The 23,950-nt window shown below is 38.7% G+C and overlaps 1 protein-coding gene across 3 annotated transcripts in view; it reads left to right on the plus strand.

Moving 5' to 3' along the window:
• The window catches only part of ranbp2 (RAN binding protein 2), a 54,624-nt gene that overhangs the window by 1,676 nt on the left and 28,998 nt on the right, over positions 1-23,950 (plus strand). For all 3 annotated transcript variants that reach the window (XM_062067469.1, XM_062067470.1, XM_062067471.1), the window contains exons 2-13: positions 2,637-2,704; positions 5,557-5,668; positions 8,118-8,270; positions 11,334-11,564; positions 11,765-11,907; positions 15,004-15,199; positions 17,228-17,368; positions 17,534-17,690; positions 20,518-20,699; positions 21,351-21,547; positions 21,937-22,060; positions 22,187-22,348. In XM_062067469.1, coding sequence (XP_061923453.1) covers positions 2,637-2,704; positions 5,557-5,668; positions 8,118-8,270; positions 11,334-11,564; positions 11,765-11,907; positions 15,004-15,199; positions 17,228-17,368; positions 17,534-17,690; positions 20,518-20,699; positions 21,351-21,547; positions 21,937-22,060; positions 22,187-22,348 — 1,866 coding nt within the window. The remainder of the gene's footprint in view (positions 1-2,636; positions 2,705-5,556; positions 5,669-8,117; positions 8,271-11,333; positions 11,565-11,764; positions 11,908-15,003; positions 15,200-17,227; positions 17,369-17,533; positions 17,691-20,517; positions 20,700-21,350; positions 21,548-21,936; positions 22,061-22,186; positions 22,349-23,950) is intronic.

Genomic DNA, 23,950 nt, shown 5'->3' on the forward strand with positions numbered 1-23,950 from the left:
CATTTTCATTGAGGTATAGTTTTGCTTTGTTCATAATTGAGAGGCTTTTGGAGATTTTTGTTTTAATGTATCTGACATGAGGTTTCCATGATAGTTTACTATCAATTATTACTCCCAAAAATGTATTCTCATTTACGATTTCAATTTGGGTACCATCAATACTTATTTTCTGTTCAGACGTTATGTTGCGATTTCCAAACATCACTATCTTAGTTTTATTTATATTCAAAGATAATTTATTTGTGTCCATCCATTTTTTTTTACTATGTTTAGTTCTGTGTTTACTGTATTTATGAGCTCATTATAGTCATCACTACTGTAGAATATATTTGTGTCGTCTGCAAATAGTATACATTTCAGTACTTTGGATGTATTAAACATATCAGTAATATATACATTAAACAGTTTTGGCCCCAACACGACCCTTGGGGGACACCACAAGCAATGCCAAGAGTATCAGATAAAAATTTACCCATTTTAACAAACTATACCCTCCCTGTTAAATAACTTTTTAACCAGTCACCAGCCAGCCCCCTAATTCCATATCTTCCCATTTTATCTAGTAGAATTGAATGATTAATGGTATCAAAGGCTTTCTTTGATCAATAAATACCAGTGTTTCCCACACATTCATTTATTTGTGGCGGCCCGCCACGAAAGAATTACGTCCGCCACAAATAAAAATAAAAAATATATATTTTTTTTTAATTTTTAATTTTTTTTTAAATTTTTTTATTTTTTTTGTCCTGTCCAGCTTCTCAGACAAATCATATAGTTGATGTAGATGCCCATAGAGGCTGTTCAGATTTACTTTACAAAAGAGAAGTGTAGGATACTTCTCTTGTTGCCTTTTTTGTATATGACCACTACTGTTTTCTGTTTATTTGTTACTGACTGTGGCAGGACACCTCTGCCTCTGTTTCACTTTATGTTGCTGGTAAATAATATGGTTGTAGTAGTAGGCTAAAGTTAAATTATTTAGTATGCACTAATTAAAGGGGCAGAGCTTTAAGAGACATTTTAGCTTTTATATTTTATAAGATATATTTTTTGTAAGAACCGCAATTAATAAATATATTTCAGTGAATAACTTATTGTTCAAATCTGTATATAAATATGTACATAAAGTGTTGTAATTATATTGTAAAATGGATGAATGGATGGACGTTTAAAACAAAACTGTTATTATTAATTAGTAAGTATAAATTTTTTGAGCCTTTTTAGAAAATCCTATCATTGTAGTAAATTATGCAAATTACTCGATGGTGTCATGTTGACCACGCCCATAGCCACGCCCCCACCGCCACAGGTATCTTGGCAGTTTATGGGAAACACTGAATACCAACTGCATATCTTTTATGCTCCAGTTCATTAGTCATTTCCTCAATAGCTTCAGTTATCGCCATTGAGGTTGTTAGTTTGGACCTAAAGCCATACTGACCGTCATTGATTATACGATGCTTCTCAAGAAAAGATTCAAGTCGAGAGTTAAATAGTTTCTCTTAAGATTTTTGAGAACTGAGGCGAAAGAGACATGTATGGCTGTTGACTAAGAATGCCCTTTATTTATTTGTACATGGGATATCCTAGTTTAAAATGTTCATTAAAGTTGCCTATGAACATACAGAATGACAGCATTTCTTGTCATCTTCAATTGAAGGCCATTTTCACCCCTACCGATGCTTTGAGGTGGGTAAGCTTTGAGTTGTAAAATCTACCAATTAGACGTCTGTTGATTGGTGACGTTAAGCATGCTTTTATGCAAGTGCAACAGTATGTCATCAATAAAGCAGGTCCATAGCGCATTGTTTTGAAACCAGGACCATCACAATATTAATCATTTTGTCTTTTTTTAATGTTTTCTATCATTCTTCATACCATTACTCATGAATGTGTCTGTTGTGTATTCATTATTTCAATGTTAATGACATGCGGTAATATGTCTTTTATAAACAGTATTTTATCATTCATGCTACAAATTAATCTTCAAAATGGGGTCCCTGGGACCCCATCAAGTCATAAAAAATGGGGTCCCACTTTTGAAAACAAATGATAAATGTATGCGTTATCCTGTTATGTCTCACATTCTATATTGTGTTTTGGAAAAAAGTTGTCATAAACATGAATAATGTAAACTCACTACACCGGTATGTTTTAGCGCTTTCATGGCGAGTTTATTGACAGATATAAGTAAGAACTTTATATAAGAAATGGCCATTGTCATTGTTGTTTAGTATGGTTTCACAATATGGCACAGGTTTATGACAGTGTTGGCATTGTTTATACGGTCACCCTTAGTGTGACATGTATGGCTGTTGACTAAGAATGCCCTTTATTTATTTGAACATGGGATATCCTAGATCAAAATGTTCATTAAAATTGGTTATGAACATACAGAGTGACAGCATTTCTTGTCATCTTCAATTTAAGGCCATTTTCACCCCTACCGGTGCTTAGAGGTGGGTAAGCTCAACTTTATAGTGCGGTAAACAAAACGTCGGCGGAAAGTAATAGGAAAAAAACGAGTTCTTTCCGGGATTAACGCCAACGCCGTTAATACATGTTAGGTTCAAGGTTATCTCAGAAATTTGCAGAATTGTTAATTTTCTGTCTAATTGTTTGTTTGTCTTTTACAGAAACCGGTCAAAGGATTTTTATTTGCTAAACTCTATTTCGAAGCAAAGGAGTATGAACTTGCAAAGAGGTAAGCATGTCTTCTTTGTAACTTTTGACTGGGGTTGTCCCGATACCAATATTTTGGTACCGATACTTTTCCATACTTTTCTAAATAAAGGGGACCACAAAAAATGGCATTATTGGCTTTATTTTAACAAAAAATCTTAGGGTACATTAAACATATGTTTATTATTGTAATTTAGTCCTTAAATAAAATAGTGAACATACTAGACAACTTGTCTTTTAATAGTACAAACCCCGTTTCCATATGAGTTGGGAAATTGTCTTGGATGTAAATATAAAGGGAATACAATGATTTGCAAATCCTTTTCAACCCATATTCAATTGAATGCACTACAAAGACAACATATTTGATGTTCAAACTCATAAACTTTTTTTTTTTTTTCCAAATATTAATGAACTTAGAATTTCATGGCTGCAACACGTGCCAAAGTAGTTGGGAAAGGGCATGTTCACCACTGTGTTACATGGCCTTTCCTTTTAACAACACTCAGTAAAGGTTTGGGAACTGAGGAGACACATTTTTGAAGCTTCTCAGGTGGAATTCTTTCCCATTCTTGCTTGATGTACAGCTTAAGTTGTTCAACAGTCCGGGGGTCTCCGTTGTGCTATTTTAGGCTTCATAATGCGCCACACATTTTCAATGGGAGACAGTTCTGTACTACAGGCAGGCCAGTCTAGTACCCGCACTCTTTTACTATGAAGCCACGTTGATGTAACACGTGGCTTGGCGTTGTCTTGCTGAAATAAGCAGGGGCGTCCATGGTAACGTTGCTTGGATGGCAACATATGTTGCTCCAAAACCTGTATATACCTTTCAGCATTAATGGTGCCTTCACAGATGTGTAAGTTACCCATGTCTTGGGCACTAATACACCCCCATACCATCACAGATGATGGCTTTTCAACTTTGCGCCTATAACAATCCGGATGGTTCTTTTCCTCTTTGGTCCGGAGGACACGACGTCTACAGTTTCCAAAAACTATTTGAAATGTGGACTCGTCAGACCACAGAACACTTTTCCACTTTGTATCAGTCCATCTTAGATGAGCTCGGGCCCAGCGAAGCCGGCGGCGTTTCTGGGTGTTGTTGATAAACGGTTTTCGCCTTGCATAGGAGAGTTTTAACTTGCACTTACAGATGTAGCGACCAGCTGTAGTTACTGACAGTGGGTTTCTGAAGTGTTCCTGAGCCCATGTGGTGATATCCTTTACACACTGATGTCACTTGTTGATGCAGTACAGCCTGAGGGATGGAAGGTCACGGGCTTAGCTGCTTGCGTGCAGTGATTTCTCCAGATTCTCTGAACCCTTTGATGATATTACGGACCGTATATGGTGAAATCCCTAAATTCCTTGCAATAGCTGGTTGAGAAAGGTTGTTCTTAAACTGTACAACAATTTGCTCACGCATTTGTTGACAAAATGGTGACCCTCGCCCAATCCTTGTTTGTGAATGACTGAGCATTTCATGGAATCTACTTTTATACCCAATCATGGCACCCACCTGTTCCCAATTAGCCTGTTCACCTGTGGGATGTTCCAAATAAGTGTTTGATGAGCATTCCTCAACTTTATCAGTATTTATTGCCACCTTTCCCAACTTCTTTGTCACGTGTTGCTGCCATCAAATTCTAAAGTTAATGATTATTTGCAAAAAAAAATGTTTGTCAGTTTGAACATCAAATATGTTGTCTTTGTAGTGCATTCAGTTGAATATGGGTTGGAAATGATTTGCAAATCATTGTATTCCGCTTATATTTACATCTAACACAATTTCCCAACTCATATAGAAACGGGGTTTGTAAGTAAACAAACAAAGGCTCCTATTAGTCTGCTGACGTATGCAGTAACATATTGTGTCATTTATCTACCTATTATTTTGTCAAAATTATAAAGGAATAGCTGTAAAAATTAATTACTAATCTACATGTTCATTTACTGTTAATGTCTGCTTATTTTCAGTTTCAAAATGTTCTATCTACACTTCTGTTAAAATGTAATAATTACTTATTCTTCTCTTCTTTGATACTTCACATTAGTTTTGGATGATACCCCAAATTTAGGTATCGATCCGATGCCAAGTAGTTACAGGATCATACATTGGTCATATTCAAAGTCCTCAGGTGTCCAAGGACATATTTCCTGACTTTATAAACATTATATGAATTAAAAAAAAAAGGAAAAACGATTTTGTGATGATAAAAATCTCAATGTAATCATACCATCGACTAGATATGCTCATGTACTTGGTATCATTACAGTAGATGTCAGGTGTAGATCCACCCATGGCATTTGTTTACATTCAGGCGCGCTTGCTTTTGTTAGCGGTGACGCCGGTGAGCTATTGTATCCTCCTACGGTGTGTAGTGAAGCATGTTTAGCTATTCCTCGTCCTGCAGTGATAATGATACTTGTAAGAAACTCACTTTATTTGTCGCCACGGAGGCGAGGATTAGTGATTTAGAAGTAGCTAAAACACTGCGGATTATTGTTAGTTGTTAGCTATTCAAGTAAATATTCAAGTCATGAGATGTTCTCACTGATCACGGCGCTGCTAAAAATAATTTGCCTGTTGGCGCGCTAAGTGTCCTGAATTTGCCTTCTTGGCACGCGAGTTGAGGTGCAAGTCACAGCTGACATTTTATATGCTGGGCGTTCAGCTCCGAGTTCAGTCATTGTGTTTTCTTGGGAAGTGGGGCGGGAAAAGGTCTACGCTGATTGGCGGTTGTCACGGACATTTCCGCCATGTTTGATGGAGTTCATATGTCGACAGATGATCCACCTGAAATGTGTCCGGTCATCGACCACGATCAAATAATCACTGCGCTCCTAAATGTAATGTTGTCATCATCTTAGACATGTGTCCGAGTATCTCAAAGTCCAGGAGAGGGATCCCAAAGCGCACAAGTTCCTTGGACAGCTCTACGAGAGAGACGGAGACGTCAACAAAGCAGTAGGATGTTACAAGGTGAGTGGACCTTGTTGGTTGCAGGTACTATATATCGATACTAATAAAGTACCACGGTACTGATAAATAAAAAAGGGTACTAAACCACCTTTGAAAATTGTGGGTACTGTATTTTCATTAACATGATGCCAAATATATAGGATATATAGTACAGGCCAAAAGTTTGGACACGCCTTCTCATTTCAATGCATTTTCTTTATTTTCATGACTATTTACATTGTAGATTGTCACTGAAGGCATCAAAACTATGACACTTGTGAAGTGAAAACCATTTTAGATGACTACCTCTTGAAGCTCGCAAAGCAGTAATCAGAGCAAAGGGTGGCTATTTTAAAGAAAGTAGAATATAAATCATGTTTTCAGTTATTTCACCTTTTTTTGTTAAGTACATAACTCCACATGTGTTCATTCATAGTTGTGATGCCTTCACTGACAATCTACAATGTAAATAGTCATGAAAATAAAGAAAGCGCATTGAATGAGGAGAAGGTGTGTCCATAGAAGGTGTGTCCAAACTTTTGGCCTGTACTGTATACTGGTGTCTTAAACCAAGCGTGCAAAGTGCTTAAAGTCGCCTAAGTGTTTTATGGCTAGATTACCAGTGTTAAGAGTACTCAGATTATTTTTGTTGTAAGTAGCAACATAACATGTTGTTTATTCTTATAAAGTAATTAGCCATTACTCTGCAGGGTTTCCCTTTGATTGTGGCGGTGGGGGCCTGGCTAGGGGCGTGGTCAATTATGACATCATCAAATATGACATGATAATTTTTTTAATTTTGTCCTGTCCGGCTACTCAGGCAAATCATATATTTGATGTACCGGTAGATGCCCATATCGGCTGTACACATTTACTTTACAAAAGAGAAGTGTGGGATACTTCTCTTGTTGACTTACTTGTATTTGAATTTATTAAATGGATTTATATTAGGAGGGGAGAGAAAGAGAAAAAAAGGAAGATAGAGGGGGAAATTGCAGGGACAAGAGGGGGATAAGACAAAGAGACAACAACAACAGAATAGCATCAGCAAATAGGATATGTACAAATATGGTAGTAATATGGTAGTAAAGAAGCAGTTAGTGAAGTAAATATTAACACAGAAATGACAATGAGCATTATTACGCTACAAATGGAGCAATACAAATACCAATAAAAATAGCATCGATAATGAATAATACCAATAATTACCTCTAATATCAACAATACGATTGTTTCAAATTAGAGATGTCCGATAATATCGGACTGCGATATTATCGGCCGATAAATGCTTTAAAATGTAATATCGGAAATTATCGGTATTGGTTTCAAAAAGTAAAATTTATGACTTTTTAAAACGCCGCTGTGTACACAGACGTAGGGAGAAGTACAGAGCGCCAATAAAAATTAAAGGCACTGCCTTTGCGTGCCGGCCCAATCACATAATATCTACGGCTATTCACACACACAAGTGAATGCAAGGCATATTTGGTCAACAGCCATACAGGTCACACTGAGGGCGGCCGTATAAACAACTTTAACACTGTTACAAATATGCGCCACACTGTGAACCCACACCAAACAAGAATGACAAACACATTTCGGGAGAACATCCGCACCGTAACACAACAGAACAAATACCCAGAACCCCTTGCAGCACTAACTCTTCCGGGACACTACAATATACACCCCCCAACCCCGCCCACCTCAACCTCCTCATGCTCTCTCAGGGATGGCATGTCCCAAATTCCATGCTGCTGTTTTGAGGCATGTTAAAAAAAATAATGCACTTTGTGACTTCAATAATAAATATGGCAGTGTCATGTTGGCACTTTTTACCATAACTTGAGTTGATTTATTTTGGAAAACCTTGTTACATTGTTTAATGCATCACAACAAAATTAGGCATAATAATGTGTTAATTCCACGACTTTATACATCGGTATCTGTTGATATCAGAATCGGTAATTAAGAGTTGGACAATATCGGATATCGGCAAAAAAGCCATTATCGGACATCTCTATTTCAAATGCAACAATGCATATATGTAATAACTTGAAATACAAAAAGCAGATAAATGGAAGGCAAGAAAGAGAAGCGAAGTGTATTTACCTTGTAGATTGATGAGCAAACGAGGGCCAACAATTCTGATTGGCGAACATGCCTGTCACTCAAATGCCGGTGACTGTGGAGAAAAAAACAACTTTACCCTCTTAGCGTTATAATCGGCACTAATTAAAACCTGGATGTCGATTAATCCTGCTGCCCTATCGCTATTATTGACAAAATAATTTGTCCGCAACACATCTTATCGTTTTTTTGTCAACAATTTTGTGTATTTAGTTAACTTTTCTTCATTCATCAAGTCTATGAGACTGCTGCGCCCCTGGAAGACATGGTCATCATTGGAATAACAATGACGCTCGCTCTAATGTTCTTCATAAACCTGTTATGTCTGATGTTTTGTGTGCAGCGTTCTGTGGACTTGAACCCCGCCCAGCGAGACCTGGTGCTCAAGGTGGCCGAGTTACTGGTCAGCAAAGAGGAAAATGACAGCAAAGCGGAGTTCTGGGTGGAGAAAGCTGCAAAGTTGCTCCCAGGGAACCCAGCAGTCTTCAACCTGAAGGTGAAGCTCCTTTTCTCCTCAGTAATCAACACAGGCACTGATTCTCCAGTAGGGCTGGGCGATCATGTGATCATTGATGGCGATTCATTTGAGTGGCATCACGGTGATCAGCTGATAGCATATTTCCCCGATCAAAGAAGGCGGAACGGTCTGTTGGAAGTTACTGCAGTACTAAACAGTAGGGAAGCAACAATACTTTGTATAATCCTGCACGGAACAAACCACCACGTTAGAATAATAATATAGATTAGAATAAACTGAAAAAAATCAATACAATTATGCAGGATAAAGATTGAGCTGTAATGCCGCTAGTTTAATGCTGACGTACAATGGACTAGCTTATAGACAAGCGAACTCAAATTAGCATGGCACAGCTCAACAATCATTCACACCAACATTCATATTTATGGACAATTTGCCGTCTCCAATGAACCTAACATACATATTTTTGGAACGTGGGAGGAAACTGCATAGAAGTTGAAACACAACATTTAAAAGGAGCAGCGACTTTAGTGATAGGCTTTAGTTTCACTATCTTTTCTGTCTTGCCTCCGGTGAGGGCGGTCACATTTTTTTCCGCTCCCTCTTCTCCCAGCTTGCTCTCTTTGTTTTTGTCTTGTCTGAACTTTTTTGAAGCCTCTTTCTTTGCGCTGTCCTCAAATCTAAACATCAGACATGGAAATGATCAGCTGGACTCTCGACGCAATTGACAAAATCTTTTTGACGAAGAAAAGAGGTTCGGGGGAGCCTGGCTGCCCTGATGGAACCATTGCTGCGGGGTTCGTGAGAGATTCCTGGGATAAATGGAGAATCATGTGCCTCTCAGTCCTTTCCATCGAGGACGTGGAAGACCTCTACCTATTTGGAACCGTGATCGCGGGGCACCTGCTGATTGGGCTGGACATTGCTCTGGTGTATCATCAAATTCGTAAGACGATGGCAGCCACTCAAGGAGCCCAAAGGCTGTTCGTTGCAATGGATGGTTTGGGCAGGGCTGTGGGAACACAGACTGTAGCGATTTCTGAACTGAATCGCAAGATGGATCACATCATGGAGAAGCTTGCTGAAAAGGAAAATTGAATTGAATTTGAGAGCACCCAGCATGGACGAATAGAACAGACAAGTCATTGTTTTGTCTGCTCGCGGAAAACAAACATCCTAATCTACGATTTGACTCCCTCGAATGGCCTTGACGCTGTGAAAACAGGACCAGGCTGTTCTGAAAAACACCCCCGAGGACACCTCAATGATGGACGCTTTTGACCTCCCTCCCTCCTCAACGACACCTGGAGTCGAACTTTTTCAGATCGGCCTCAGTCTATAAAAAAACATTACATCATCACACCCAAGACAAATGGGCACACATGCACACACACCCCCTGCCCCACCCCACGCCTTCACCAGCGCTTGTTTCCCCTCGGGGTGATGGTCGGATGGCAGCGGTCGCCTTCCAGGGCTCCAACTCCCCGCCCCTCTGTTGCGAGTTTGTCGTGATTAAATGTAACGTGTTTATGTGTGCATTGCATGGAGCTTTTTTCCCACTCCAGACTGGGCCCCCTTAGGAGATGTCTAGATTGTATTTTTTCTAGTCATCTTTTTCCCCAGCGTCTTACCTTTTTCTCATCTTTTACGGGGGGCGCCTTATGGCGACCCATCAGCGTTCCTGTTCTGTAACCCTGTACACTGTTTGTTTGTCTAATCTTGAACGTGTTTGTGCTGAAAACAAAGTTTCGATGTACTTGTGCAATGACAATAAAGACCTATCTGATCTGATCTTATCTGCTCTGCTGCAGCGCACCAGTAATCCTGCCCTGAATGCAGACTTGCAGGCACTCACAGGTGTCCCGACCTGGAGAATAAACACATTGACAAATTTAATCAGAAAAGGTGTTTTTATTAAAAGATATTTTTCAGTCAGACGTTTTGCTTGTCTGCAAAGATTCAACTTCTCTGATATGACTTAGTAAAAACGCTGCATATAGACACTTCATATTCGAATCATTTTTTGAGTTTGTGGATTAAAAAAACATTTTGTTCCTGAAATAATCATTAAACTTGCTTTATTTGTTGGTACACATGCATTTACAGTACCTCAAATTCAAACTGCACTTTAACGTAATGTTATTCAATACAAAATACAGAATTAAGAGTTTTAAAAACTCCACAATGTGGGTCACCACTTGTTGTTTGCCAAAGCACCAGTGAGAAGCACTGATGTATACACGCAATTAAAGAATACAAATAATAAATAACCATTTGAAAGTGTTGTTTAGTAAATGTTAACTTGAAAGAAAAGTCTTATAGTATTCAGTACACCAATGATAATTTGTTTACTACAAAATGCACTTTAGATGACAAGCAAGATAACAAAAGAACTTTGATAGGGAAAAAAGTTATCTTTACTCCCACAAAATGTACCGAAAAAGAAGCAAAACTGTGACCCTAAAACCAGGTACGGTTACCTGTATTGTTACACCTGCTGTAAACACAAATATACCGGTAGATATGAACAAAATGACAGTTGTGAGCTTATATTACCTTGATCAAACATAGTCTGTTACAAGATACTGCAGTAGTAAACAGTAGGGATGCAACAGTGGTCAGTGTAATCCTGCATGGAACACACGACTTTAATTAAAAAAATAATTGTGATATTAATCGAGATCGGATTATATGAAAAAATTCATTGTGATCATTTTTTTATGGCATATCACCCAGCCCTGGTCTCCAGGCATTTTGCAAGAAAAGGCAGATGTGTGAAATGCTGCGGGAATAAAACTTAGTAAGATATAGAACACAGAACTATAGTTGACTATATACTGTCCGCCAAGTATGACATAAGTACACGGCAGATTGCAATTGAAACATGCCAAGCAGCAGCGTCGTTTTTGAAAGCTTTGGCAAGCTGTTTCAAGTTAAAAACAAGTCTTATTTTCAAGGTCTAAAAAAATGCTGTGGCAACGCGCCACATTCAGGGAAACCCTGGTGAATACAATTCAAATATTTGTGCAGATTTCATCAATGTCCTCCTTGTTTTTTTCTTCTTTCTTCCCCTATGTCAAGGAGCGGCTGTTGAGTCGCCAAGGTCAGCAGGGTTGGAACCGACTGTTTGACCTCCTTCAGGCAGAGCTGGCGGCCCGACCGGGAGAAGCGCACGTCAACATCAAGCTGGTCCAGCTGTTCAGTCAGGACGGCCAGCTGGAGGAGGCGGTTAAACACTGCCTGGCCACTGAAAAACGGGGCTTGCTGCGCCACAGTCTGGACTGGTACACTGTGGTGGTGCGCACACTTCAGGTCAGCATGGTCTGCAGTCTCCAATTTAGTGGAGCTGTTAAAACAAAACTAATAGATAGGTGCAGATGATGTGGTTTTGAAAAAAGGTAAAAGATAATAATAAAAGAACTATGTATTTAGGTGTGAAAACTGGCTGACTAAAGGCAACATGAGAAAAGTATGATTTTAACACAAGAAATTAATAGTCATGATTGTTTCAGGACTATCTGGCTCAGCCAAGCATCTCCAACAATGAGAAGATGTGTCGTCGTCTCCAGAGAGAGCTGCTTTTGGCTCACAGCAACCTTGTGAGAATCACACTGTCTGGAAGCGGTGTGCAGTCTTGCCTCGATGCTCTCAGGTGGTAAGTGCCCACTTATGTCAGACCTTGCTATTCTGCCCTTTCTTTAGTTGAAGCATCTGTCAACGTTTTATTTATAAATTGGTGTTGCTTAAGGGCAACCACACTTTTTAGGGGGAAGTGTCCATCACTCACAATCCCTATCTACGAAAAAAATCATGTTTGTTTTATACATTTTAACTAAATAAACACTAGCAAAAGTCAGCTAACATCAGAGCTAGGGTTGCAAAGGGGTGGAAAGTTTCCAGGAAAAAAATTTCAGCAATTTACCACGGGAAGTTAAACTCAGGAACTTTGGAAATTTTGACCATTTTTTGATTATTCAAAGTTGGACACCGTCCATCTTATTCTGTAGAATAAGATGAGAAGCTTGTAAAACACTAATGCAATGCCGCACACAGATATAAATAGTCAGCTAAACAATTGGAGTAGTCTTTAAAAATATTTGACTGATGGACAAACGAATAGAAATAGGCTATATGAATAAATGAACAGTCAATCAGCATGCTAAATCAAACTATAACCTACATTCTTGTATGACAACAGAATGGCTAGCAGAACAGAAGGCGGAGAAAACTACACGTTTTGATTTAGTATTTGCTAGTTGAACTTTACAGATCACAAAAAAGGTCAATTCGGGATCGCTAACGTTGCTAGCATAAATGGATGGGATTTAACATAGAGAAATTTAGCATCACGGCTAACGGAGAAATATTTTCGGTTCATTATGAGACTGTGGTGGTACATAAACCTAGCTAACTAGAGATATTGGCCCCAAAATCATTGAACAAGTACAGGAACAGCTAGCTAGCTTGAGTGGAAGTCTGCTGGAGTAGTCTACAGTCATACAGTAACAAGCAATTACACCTCTATTCAACTTAAATACCATATATCAGATATATTTACCCCAGTAATATCATCAAAACTTACCTGACTCGATGAAGTCCTTGGGCTCAAATACTAGTGTGGCCTGTAGTGTGTAGCATTTTGGGAATTATCTGGGCATGTGATGGAAGAATGCACTGCACATGTGATGGAGGAATGCACAGTGCAGGGTTGAAATTCAACTGAATTTGCATTAAATCAAGTTGTTTTAGGTAATCATGCTGCAAGATCTAGCATGTTGCATTCAATGTTTATTCCCATTAATTTCCCATATATTCCCGTTAATTCCCATGGAAAGTTTCCAAATTTGAATATTCCCGGAATTTTGCAACCCTAATCAGAGCTAATGAAATTCACTCCATTTTGCCTAAAAAGTGCTCTAAATACAGCCAAAAACCTCTGTTTTATATACACACGAAGTGTATTTGTAACATTAACAGGCACATTCCTAATAACATGTAATATTTATGTATTTTGCTCCTTTTAAGCATACAATGGCGTGTTAATTTCAAAGACGCATTACGTTGGCTTTTCTCTTCAACAACACTACTAATCATGGCAGACTTGATGAGAGACAACAAAGACTACTTTGGGACAAATGATGATCTAGAACTTTTTATTTTTGAGCCTGGATATAAGGAGGATTATCTACAAGTTTTAGAAGCTGTGTGCTTGACAGATCCAGCTTCAGTGAAACACTAAGCATCATGTAGCAGTATTGCTAAGTGCTGAACAATAATAACAATCACTTACTGTATAATGTTTCCTCTCACTGGGATGCCGACTGATGGGATGTTTATTTCTTCCCGTTTAGATGAGGAGTTAATTATAATCCTCACAAAAAGTTAGACAAAAGCTGCCGCAAACAAGTTTCTTTTTGCGTCTTTTCTCGCCATTTCCGGGTCTAAGTTGGATGTCAAAGTTGACCAGCTTCTCTGTTTATGTCCACAACCTTCTACTATCCAGGCAAGAGGCATGATTTATAATCTAGAATTAATTTTTGCCAACTCAGAGGCGATGCAACAGCTTATAGCAGCATAAGCCAGTTAGCGCTCTATGATCACGGCGTCACTAAATATAGTTTGTCTGCGTTAGCACTTATAATAACAATATCGCTAATACTTGATACGTTTTCCAGTCGTGACATGTACCGTATTTTTTGGAGTATAAGTCGCACCGGCCGAAAATGCATAATAAAGAAGGAAAAAAACATAAGTCTCACTGGAGTATAAATCGCATTTTTGGGGGAAATTTATTTGATAAAACCCAACACCAAGAATAGACATTTGAAAGGCAATTTAAAATAAATAAAGAATAGTGAACAACAGGCTGAATAAGTGTACGTTATATAAGGCATAAATAACCAACTGAGAACGTGCCTGGTATGTTAACGTAACATATTATGGTAAGAGTCATTCAAATAACTAACATATAGAACATGCTATACGTTTACCAAACAATCTGTCACTCCTAATCGCTAAATCCCATGAGATCTTATACGTCTAGTCTCTTACGTGAATGAGCTAAATAATATTATTTGATATTTTACGCTAATGTGTTAATAATTTCACACATAAGTCGCTCCTGAGTATAACTCGCACCCCCGGCCAAACTATGAAAAAAACTGCGACCTATAGTCCGAAAAATACGGTAAATTGAGTTTTGTTAGCGTTTTTTAAATGTTTTTAGAGGGCTTTATGGGCGGAATAGTGCACGCCCATTAGCTGTATCGTTAGCTACCTCGTACTTGCCATATTTTACAAATTTAAATGCATAAAAATAGAAAAAACGTGTTGTCTTGTATTGGGATTGTGAATGATAGGCAACAATCCAAAAAAATGCAGTTCCCCTTTAACCAAGATTGCACATTAATAAATCAGTTTAGCAGCATATTGACGATAAGCTACCTCATTTTTTATGGACATAACTGGAATTGTAAATGTCTAACTAACTGAATTTGGTTCCAAACAAAACATACAAGTCCTTGCCTGTACATGCATTGTGAAGTAGACAGTACCTGGTTGACACCTGTTTCCCCCGCTGTTTAAAAAAAAAAAAAAGACTCCCTGATTTTGGTTATCACAAGTTGATATTTCTACAACAGTCTGTTGCGCTTAAGGTTTTTTGCCCCACGCCTTTGCAATTGTGATTTATTAGAATTGCTGATTCTGTTTTGTTCTCTGTTATTGTTGTTTATTGTCTGCGTGCATGCAGTTTTGACCAGACCATGCAGAAACTGAGCAGCGTTGCAAGCCACCACACAGACGAGCTTAGTGAGGCGTTTGTGGAGATGCGGGGTCACCTGTACTTGCACGCTGCCACACTGCTACTGAAGATGGCTCAGGATCGTCAACAGACATGGCGGGCTGTCATCGACCTCTCAGCGCTATGCTACCTGCTGGCCCTGCAGGTACCGACTCCCTCACACAAACACTTCACATAAACATACAGTATGAGTGAAAGAAGTAGATCGGGATGTTCCATGGCAAACTATGATTTCTTAGTCATTCCCAGGAAAAACTTTCAAATTACACTATGAACACCTTGTTGTTGTGTGGTTTTGCACACACACACACACACACACACGTTATTTTGGTGTGTTAACCATGTTACAATTTAAAAAAAAAAAAAAAAGATAAATAGTTCTTTACCTTGTTGCTTGCAAATGTTTTGGGCATGCACCCCACAAAAGGAGGCGAACACATTCAAGGCGGAGACTTTATGGGGAGCGGGAGAAGAGGGTTTTCTTTTCCCGATCCTCTCTTAAGTCTACTGTCCTTAGGGATGATGTTTGATAAGGAATTATCGAGTTCGAGCCTATTATCGAATCCTATTATCGAACCGATTCCTTATCGATTCTCTTATCGAGTCCAGATAGGTTGTTGTATATGGAAAAAAACACACAATATTTGGTTTAACAAAAGCTCACTTTTATTATATAAGAAAAAAATAAAATCTAATAAATAAATAAATATTGACTGTTACCCACCTAAAAAAATAAAATAAAATAAATAAATATTGACTGTTGTTACCCAAAGTATATTAAGTGGGATTTTTCAGAGAAACAAATATATACAGTAACACAAAAACAACCTGTCTCTGTGATCACTATAGGTGTATAAATAATAATATAGTGTTAAATAAAATCAGTCCCTTGGGCACAAAACTGAAAATAATACAGCTCTCCAAAAAGTGCACTTCTGCTGCTATTTGACATAACTGTTTGTTATGATGCTTTGACATTTTTGCACTTTATTTCTTTATTGAAAGAAAATTCTACGAAGAGAAAAGTTCTTTGCAAATGTGGTTACAATGCTAAAAAATGAAAAGTTAAAGCTAAAAAAAGAGCTAGAGAATATAACAACATCACTACCCAGCATGCAACGGGAGATACGAGCATGCGCGGTGGCCCCGAAAAGTGTTTCATGTTGCCACGCTGTGAAAGTAAACGTCAAGAACTCAGCCAACACGCCTCGTCTGCATTATTTATAATTAGACAGACAACACATCTACATTGTGATTTTGTTTTGTTTACAAGGAAAGAAAAACAAAAGTTAAAAAAGGGAGATATGTTGTATATATATATGTATGTGCTGCGGTTGTTTTAAGAACGTTGCGACAGCTGCCGTAAAGGAGGTGCGTTGCTAGCCTGGTTGCTATGTTTCCGGTTGGTCGTAAAAGTGTTCGTCATGTGTTTTACCCTGCTAAAATCTCTCAGTAAAGTTATTCGATGGATTATAGCTTTTGTTTTGAACTTTATTACACCTTGGAGCGCTTTTTCCCGTCCATTGTTTTCCTGCTTTCCCTATCTGCGCCTAATGACTGAGCTACGTGACGTCATTTCTTGTGATGTCCCGCGGAGCATTTCTGGTCGGGACGGGATTCGAATAAAGAATCAACTCTTTTCCTTTACTATAGTGGTCTCGATAACGGGTACCGGTTCTCAAAAAGGGATTCGAGTCCGAGGACTCGGTTCTTTTCTTATCAAACAACCGGGAAAACCGGTTTCGAGTATCATCCCTAACTGTCCTTCTACGTTTCCTTCCTTCTTTCATGGCTGGTTTGTTGGCTGTTGTGGACTCATATTGAGTAGGCAAAATAGAGTAGAAAAGATTGGTGAAGGGCAAAAAAAACCACACTGAAGCACTGACTGCATCAACAGGATGTGACGTAGGTGTCCTGTACTGCACAGGAAGTCATGTCATCAAAACAGCAGCACCTGAGACTTCCACCGGCACACAAAATTAATGAATAAAGCATTGGTAAACCGAGACATGTTTCGCACACACAGGCATAATTGGCGTGATCTAAAGGTTCGTAAACCGAAAAGTTTACAATTAGAGGAGTTCATAAATCGAGGTTCCACTGTCGTTCCGACCTCGACAGCACCTGAGACGGACTTATGCATTGTATTGTGTTTTTTCTGTCTTACTCTCAGGTTTCCAGACCGAAGCCAAAGGGGACTAAAAGAGATCAGTCAGCCCCACAGCTTTTGGAGCTTCTTGCAAGCGACAGGCAGAGCCAGGCTGGCCACATGCTGCTGAACCTCAGTACTGATTCATCCAACTTGATCAGAGAGGTAGGTCTCTTAAGTCCACCAAGGGTTGGTTGTGGTGTGGTGTTGGGGGATGAGAACTCGTTTCCTCCAAAAGATTTGAGAACCACAGCTCTAACTGATCCAATACTTGTGCCGTAAACATGAATAAAAACCCTTCACTGAGTTGTTTTTTGTGTACATACACAGGTGGTGGAAGCGTTTGGGAACCGTAGTGGTCGAGACTCTCTAGTTGAACTCCTGTTTGGACGACAGAGCCCTACTGGATCTTTCATTGCAAATGATGACTTCCATTCTGTTAGTGCACAAGCTCCAGAAATCTCTCAACTGGCCAAGTGGGATGCAGGTGCCAATCTACACACATATAAATAATAACTGTAAAATATGTCTTTGTCCGTCCATAAAATTGTAAAGTTGAGTAATCTCTAGGGATGGGTTTTGTTTACATTTTAATCGATACCCGCACCAAATTGGAACTTCAAAAATGGTACCTTGGCTTAAACGGTGTCTGACCCCGGTACTTAAGAAATGCAAAAACATGCAACACAATACATTGTTATTCTTATAGAACTGTGCGACATTCAGGTTTAACAGACTAGTAATTGAAACACTTCAATTATATAAATTCAATAACTAAGCAATACAGTAAACAATAATAAAATCCACAAAAAATTGGTTTTTATTATTGCCACAATACAACATAGATAATAGTGGTGTCAAATGTTTTTTTCCAGGTGAATCGTGATTCCTAACCAATTCCAAAAAATCACTTTTTTATTTTATTTTTTTCAATCTGTCCTGTCGAGCCACTCAGACAAATCATATAGGATAGGATAGGTATTTATTGTCATTGCAACAAATACAACGAAACTATGTTTTCAGCACAAACCCGTTCAAGATTAGACAAACAAACAGTGTACAGGGTTACAGAACAGGAACGCTGATGGGTCGCCACGAGTCGCCCTGCAAAAGGTGGGAAAAAGGTAAAACGCTGGGGAAGAAAATGAGTAAAAAAATACAATCCAAACTGGGCTCCTAAGGGGGCCTAGTCTGGAGTGGGAAAAACTTCCATTCCAACAACTCGCAACATAGGGTGGAGGAGTTGGGGCCTTGGAGGTTGACTGCTGCTATGAAGCGCTGCCAGCCGGGGGTGCGGGAGGGGGGGGGTTGATGTAGTGTTCATGTTCATATCCCTGGGGCTGTTCTGCATGCAAGCAAAAGTTCGACTCTAGGTGTCGTTGAGGAGGGAGGGAGGTCAAAAGCGTCTTATCATTGAGGTGTCCTCGAGGGTGTTTTCAGAACAGCCTACTCCTGTTGTTGGAGCGTCAAGGCCATTCGAAGGGAGTCAAATCGTAGATTAGGATTTTTGTTTTTCTGCGAGCAGATATTACAATGGCTTGTCTGTTCTATTCGTCCATGCTGGCCCACATATCCAATTTTTCCCTTACCAGCTTTTTTATGATGTGATCCATCTTGCAATTCAGTTCAGAAATCGCCCCAGTCTGTGATGCCACAGCCCGGCCCAAACCTTCCATTGCGACGAACGGCCTTTCAGCCAACAATATAGTTGATGTAGATGATCATGTCTGCTGTACAGATTTACTTTAGAAAAGAGAAGTGTTGGATACTTCTCTTGTTGCCTTATTTGTATTTGACTTTATTAAATGTTTGGGAAGATTTTTTTTTTAAACAAAACCTTTTTTTTTTTAAGTAATATAGAAATCGATCAGAGCTGTTTATCTATTTAATGGAGGAATTTAGTTAATCAGATAACTGGCATCCAGTGTTATTAAAAAAGTATTGATTTTGAATGGAAAGTTGTTTGGAATCGAGAATCGAATCGTTACTCCCAAGAATCGAATCATATAGTGCGTAAATAGATAATGTGCAAAAAGCGACCTTTGTATTATGATATTGATTCTCATAATTCTGGGGGGGGTTGTATAAGCAATCCTGCTTAGTAACCCTCATTGGTACCTAATGAAGTGCTGTGTTGTTGTTGGCTAGTGGGGTTAGGTTTGCTGTTGGCAAGTTTAGGTTGGCAATACAGATTAAAAAGAGCGTAAGACTGTGTGCTTCTGTCGAGACTATCATTACTGACAAGTAGGGCTGTACAATTAATCAAATTTTAATAACTAATTAGATTTTGGCATCTCTGGATCATAAAAATATTATAATCGAAAAACAAGATTAATAGGTCGCACAACGTAAATGCAAATTCCTGGGCTTGTAACGGTGAAACGGATGAGTGAAAAAACCTCACCTCTGCTTGACGTTTAGGATCAACATGGTTGCTACTTTTTTTTTTGACACGGTGCGAGTATGCCTAATTAATAAACTCAACAAACAAAGTAAGGTCGTATGACTTCCACGTACTAACCGCGGACGGAATCGGTTAATGAAACGGAACTCGCTGTGAAACGCTATCACGTAAATTGACATAAATGTGCGTGAAATGCTGTCATTGTGAGAGGTAACATATGGTTGGAAAAATAATGTCTGGTAGCGCTCATTCATCCCCGAAACATGTCCGAAACTAACTAATGTCAAAATATTTAATGCATTTAATTACAAACATTTTACAAAATGGTATATGACCCAAAAAGCATACAATCTATGGTGGTGAAGTAAAAGGTAAAAAAAAAAAAAAGGAATTTAACAAAAATGTAAACGAAAAACTGCTATTATCTAAATGTTTTTTTTTTTTACTTGTTTATTCATTACCAGTTTATATCCAGTTGTTTTAAATTATATTTAAAGTTGAGGCAATAAATAATGTTTCAATCTATTAAATAATTGTTACTAATCGTGATTTCAATATCAATCAAAAATAATTGTGATTATTATTTTTGCAGTAATCGTCCAGCCTTACTGACAAGATGTTACTGTCACAATACCATCGCCAAGCTCTTGTAGCAGAGTCTGCATTCATTTAGCACCGAACTGAAGAACCAGTAGAACTGGGTTTCGGTGCTCATCCCGAGTCATCTCATATTGTAATTAATCATGAGCTAAATATAGTCAAGGTTTGATGTGACATGACACTTTAAGCCAACACGTTTCACAGTGCGCAGTACAGCTACTCAAATCTAAAAACACAACTATTCAACATATTCCATTGTTGAAAAATCCCAATAAAGTGCATTGAAATGAAGTTGATGCTTCCTCTACAGGTGCCATCTTGTTGCATTGCGGCGACTTGCAACATCTAAGCTGGTTAGGTCTTCAGTGGACTCTTTTGGCCCAAAGACCAGCCTTGCGGGCCTGGCTACAGCAGCTTTTTCCAAGACTGACTCTCGAAACTTCCAAACTCGACACAAATGCACCGGAGTCAATCTGTCTTCTGGATTTGGAGGTAGGGTGCACTAGCTCTGTTTTGTATATTTAGCTTATGACTAATTTCACAATGACATAATGAAAAAAGGCCTAATAACTACACTACCGTTCAAAAGTTTGGGGTCACATTGAAATGTCCTTATTTTTGAAGGAAAAGCACTGTACTTTTCAATGAAGATAACTTTAAACTAGTCTTAACTTTAAAGAAATACACTATACATTGCTAATGTGGTAAATGACTATTCTAGCTGCAAATGTCTGGTTTTTGGTGCAATATCTACATAGGTGTATAGAGGCCCATTTCCAGCAACTATCACTCCAGTGTTCTAATGGTACAATGTGTTTGCTCATTGGCTCAGAAGGCTAATGTATGATTAGAAAACCCTTGTGCAATCATGTTCACACATCTGAAAACAGTTTAGCTCGTTACAGAAGCTACAAAACGGGCCTTCCTTTGAGCAGTTTGAGTTTCTGGAGCATCACATTTGTGGGGTCAATTTAAAAGCTCAAAATGTCCAGAAAAAGAGAACTTTCATCTGAAACTCGACAGTCTATTCTTGTTCTTAGAAATTAAGGCTATCCCACAAAATTGTTTGGGTGACCCCAAACTTTTGAACGGTAGTGTATAACGTCAATGATTAGAGAATTCAGATTTGTTTTTGTCTTGCAGGTGTTTATACACGGTGTGGTTTTCTGTAGCCACTGTCAGCTGCAGGAGACGGCAAAGATGAACAGTGGAATAAACCTGCAGCAACAGACTCTTTATGAACCTCGCTGCCTCCCACTTCCTCTTCTTCGCCTCTTGACCACAGAAAGACAGCGGGAGTGGTGGGATGCCATTTACAGCCTCATTCACAAACGAGCTGCGTGAGTCAGAACAGCTTCTCAAACTATTAAAAAAATGCCATATACAGTGGAACCTCGATTTATGAACTTAGTTGGCTCTTGAACTGGATTCCTAAATCAAAAAGTCTGTATAGTGAAGCTAAATTCTCTACAAGAGGCAATGTAAAAAATGCTTATAAAATAAATTGTTTCTATGATTACATTGAACTTACAAATGAGAAGTGCCAGACTGATTTGTCAGAGCATCGTTTACAAGTATCTCCTACAATGATAAGATGTGCTTTGGTCATATAAGTCAATGTGGTGTCAGAGTAAATGCTAACTTAGAGGAGCCTAACAACTCCCTACTTAACATATTTTTAATACTGTTTTACCCACTTATTTGACCATATATTTATATATTTTTGCAGTCCTGGCATGTCAGCCAAATTGCGAATGGTGGTACAACATGGGCTGAGCACATTGAGAGCGGGAGAGAAACATGGGCTGCATCCAGCACTGGCCATCTACTGGGCTCAGTGCCTTTGCCAGACGGTGAGTTGCATGCATGCACACTGCACTTTTTTTGTGGTGGTGTTTGTTTGAGGCATATTTTCTTCATTCAGCTCCTATGACACTCAAGTGCTCATTTTTGGGTCCACTTTTTGTTGAATGAAACAGGGCGATGTTGTGAACTCATACTACGACCAGAAGGAGTACATCAGCCGCAGTGTCCACTACTGGAAAGTGGTCCTTCCACTGCTGGACAAGATCAAAAAAAGGCGCAGTATACCAGAACCTCTCGACCCTCTCTTCATGCATTTTCCATCCAAAGATATTCAGGTTAGTACTCCTCGATATCGTCTTACTTCTCTCACTTAAGTTGTTATTGTTCCTTTTTGGCATTGCAAAACAGTACAATACTAACACTTATAAACATGAACGAGAGAGTGGCTGGCAATCGGCTAGCAGCTAATTTTGTGTCTCCAAACCCTAAACTAATAATAACCTCCATTACGGAAAATAAACTGCATTTCTTGGTATCTTACGTATCATTATCAAGTATTATCACTGGAGGACAGGGCGACACAACAAGTGAAAGCCTGGTGCAGGCATGCTAATAGCAAGGCTAACCTAGTTTTAAACAACACCAGGAAAAAAGTTGCAAAGTTTCAGAAGTGTAGATGTAACCATGTGGCAGCAGAAAGTAAAAGACACGTAAGAGAAGAGTGGATCCATCCATAAATTGGTGGTGTCCTTACCAGGAATTCAAATATATTTTTTGGGGTATTTACAAACTCAGCATATAAATCTCTGGACAAAGGAAGACTATGAATGAAAAACCAAAGGTTTTGAATAAGTAGCATAGTTTTTGTTTAGTTTTGTGTACTATTGACTTTTACTCCAACAATCGTATAAGAGTAGGGATGTCCGATAATGGCTTTTTGCCGATATCCGATATTCCGATATTGTCCAACTCTTTAATTACCGATACCGATATCAACCGATACCGATATCAACCGATATATGCAGTCGTGGAATTAACACATTATTATGCCTAATTTGGACAACCAGGTATGGTGAAGATAAGGTACTTTTTAAAAAAATTAGTAAAATAAGATAAATAAATTAAAAACATTTTCTTGAATAAAAAAGAAAGTACAACAATATAAAAACAGTTACATAGAAACTAGTAATGAATGAAAATTAGTAAAATTAACTGTTGAAGGTTAGTACTATTAGTGGAGCAGCAGCACGCACAATCATGTGTGCTTACGGACTGTATCCCGTGCAGACTGTATTGATATATATTGATATATAATGTAGGAACCAGAATATTAATAACAGAAAGAAACAACCCTTTTGTGTGAATGAGTGTAAATGGGGGAGGGAGGTTTTTTGGGTTGGTGCACTAATTGTAAGTGTATCTTGTGTTTTTTTTATGTTGATTTAATTTTTTTTTAAAAACAAAAAAAACAAAATGATACCGATAATTTCTGATATTACATTTTAACGCATATATCGGCCAATAATATCGGCAGGCCGATATTATCGGACATCTATATAAGAGAATAAAGGGACAAGTGGTAGAAATGGATGGATGGATGGACTAAGGAACTAGTATAAATATTGTGTTGATATTCAGTGTTTCCCCCAGAAAATGTGTTAGTAAGGTGCTGTCTCTCCGGCGGATAGACAGGGGAAGAGGGTGGGTGGGTGTAAGGATCGGTGTAACTCGGCCTGTCGCCATCACGTCTCCTCCTCATCGCTGCCACCACAGCCTGGGGGAGCAATAGACTACAGACTGTGGTGAAGTAGGCCGGCTTCGTCGCGTGAAGAAGCCTACAATTTTTGGTTGTTTTCCGCTCCATTTGCTGAATGCCGATCGATATACGATACATATCTCGATATTTTTTCCGTAAAGTAAAAACAAAACAGTCCTAG

This window comes from Entelurus aequoreus, linkage group LG13 (assembly GCF_033978785.1).
Source record: "Entelurus aequoreus isolate RoL-2023_Sb linkage group LG13, RoL_Eaeq_v1.1, whole genome shotgun sequence".
Lineage (NCBI taxonomy): Eukaryota > Metazoa > Chordata > Actinopteri > Syngnathiformes > Syngnathidae > Entelurus > Entelurus aequoreus.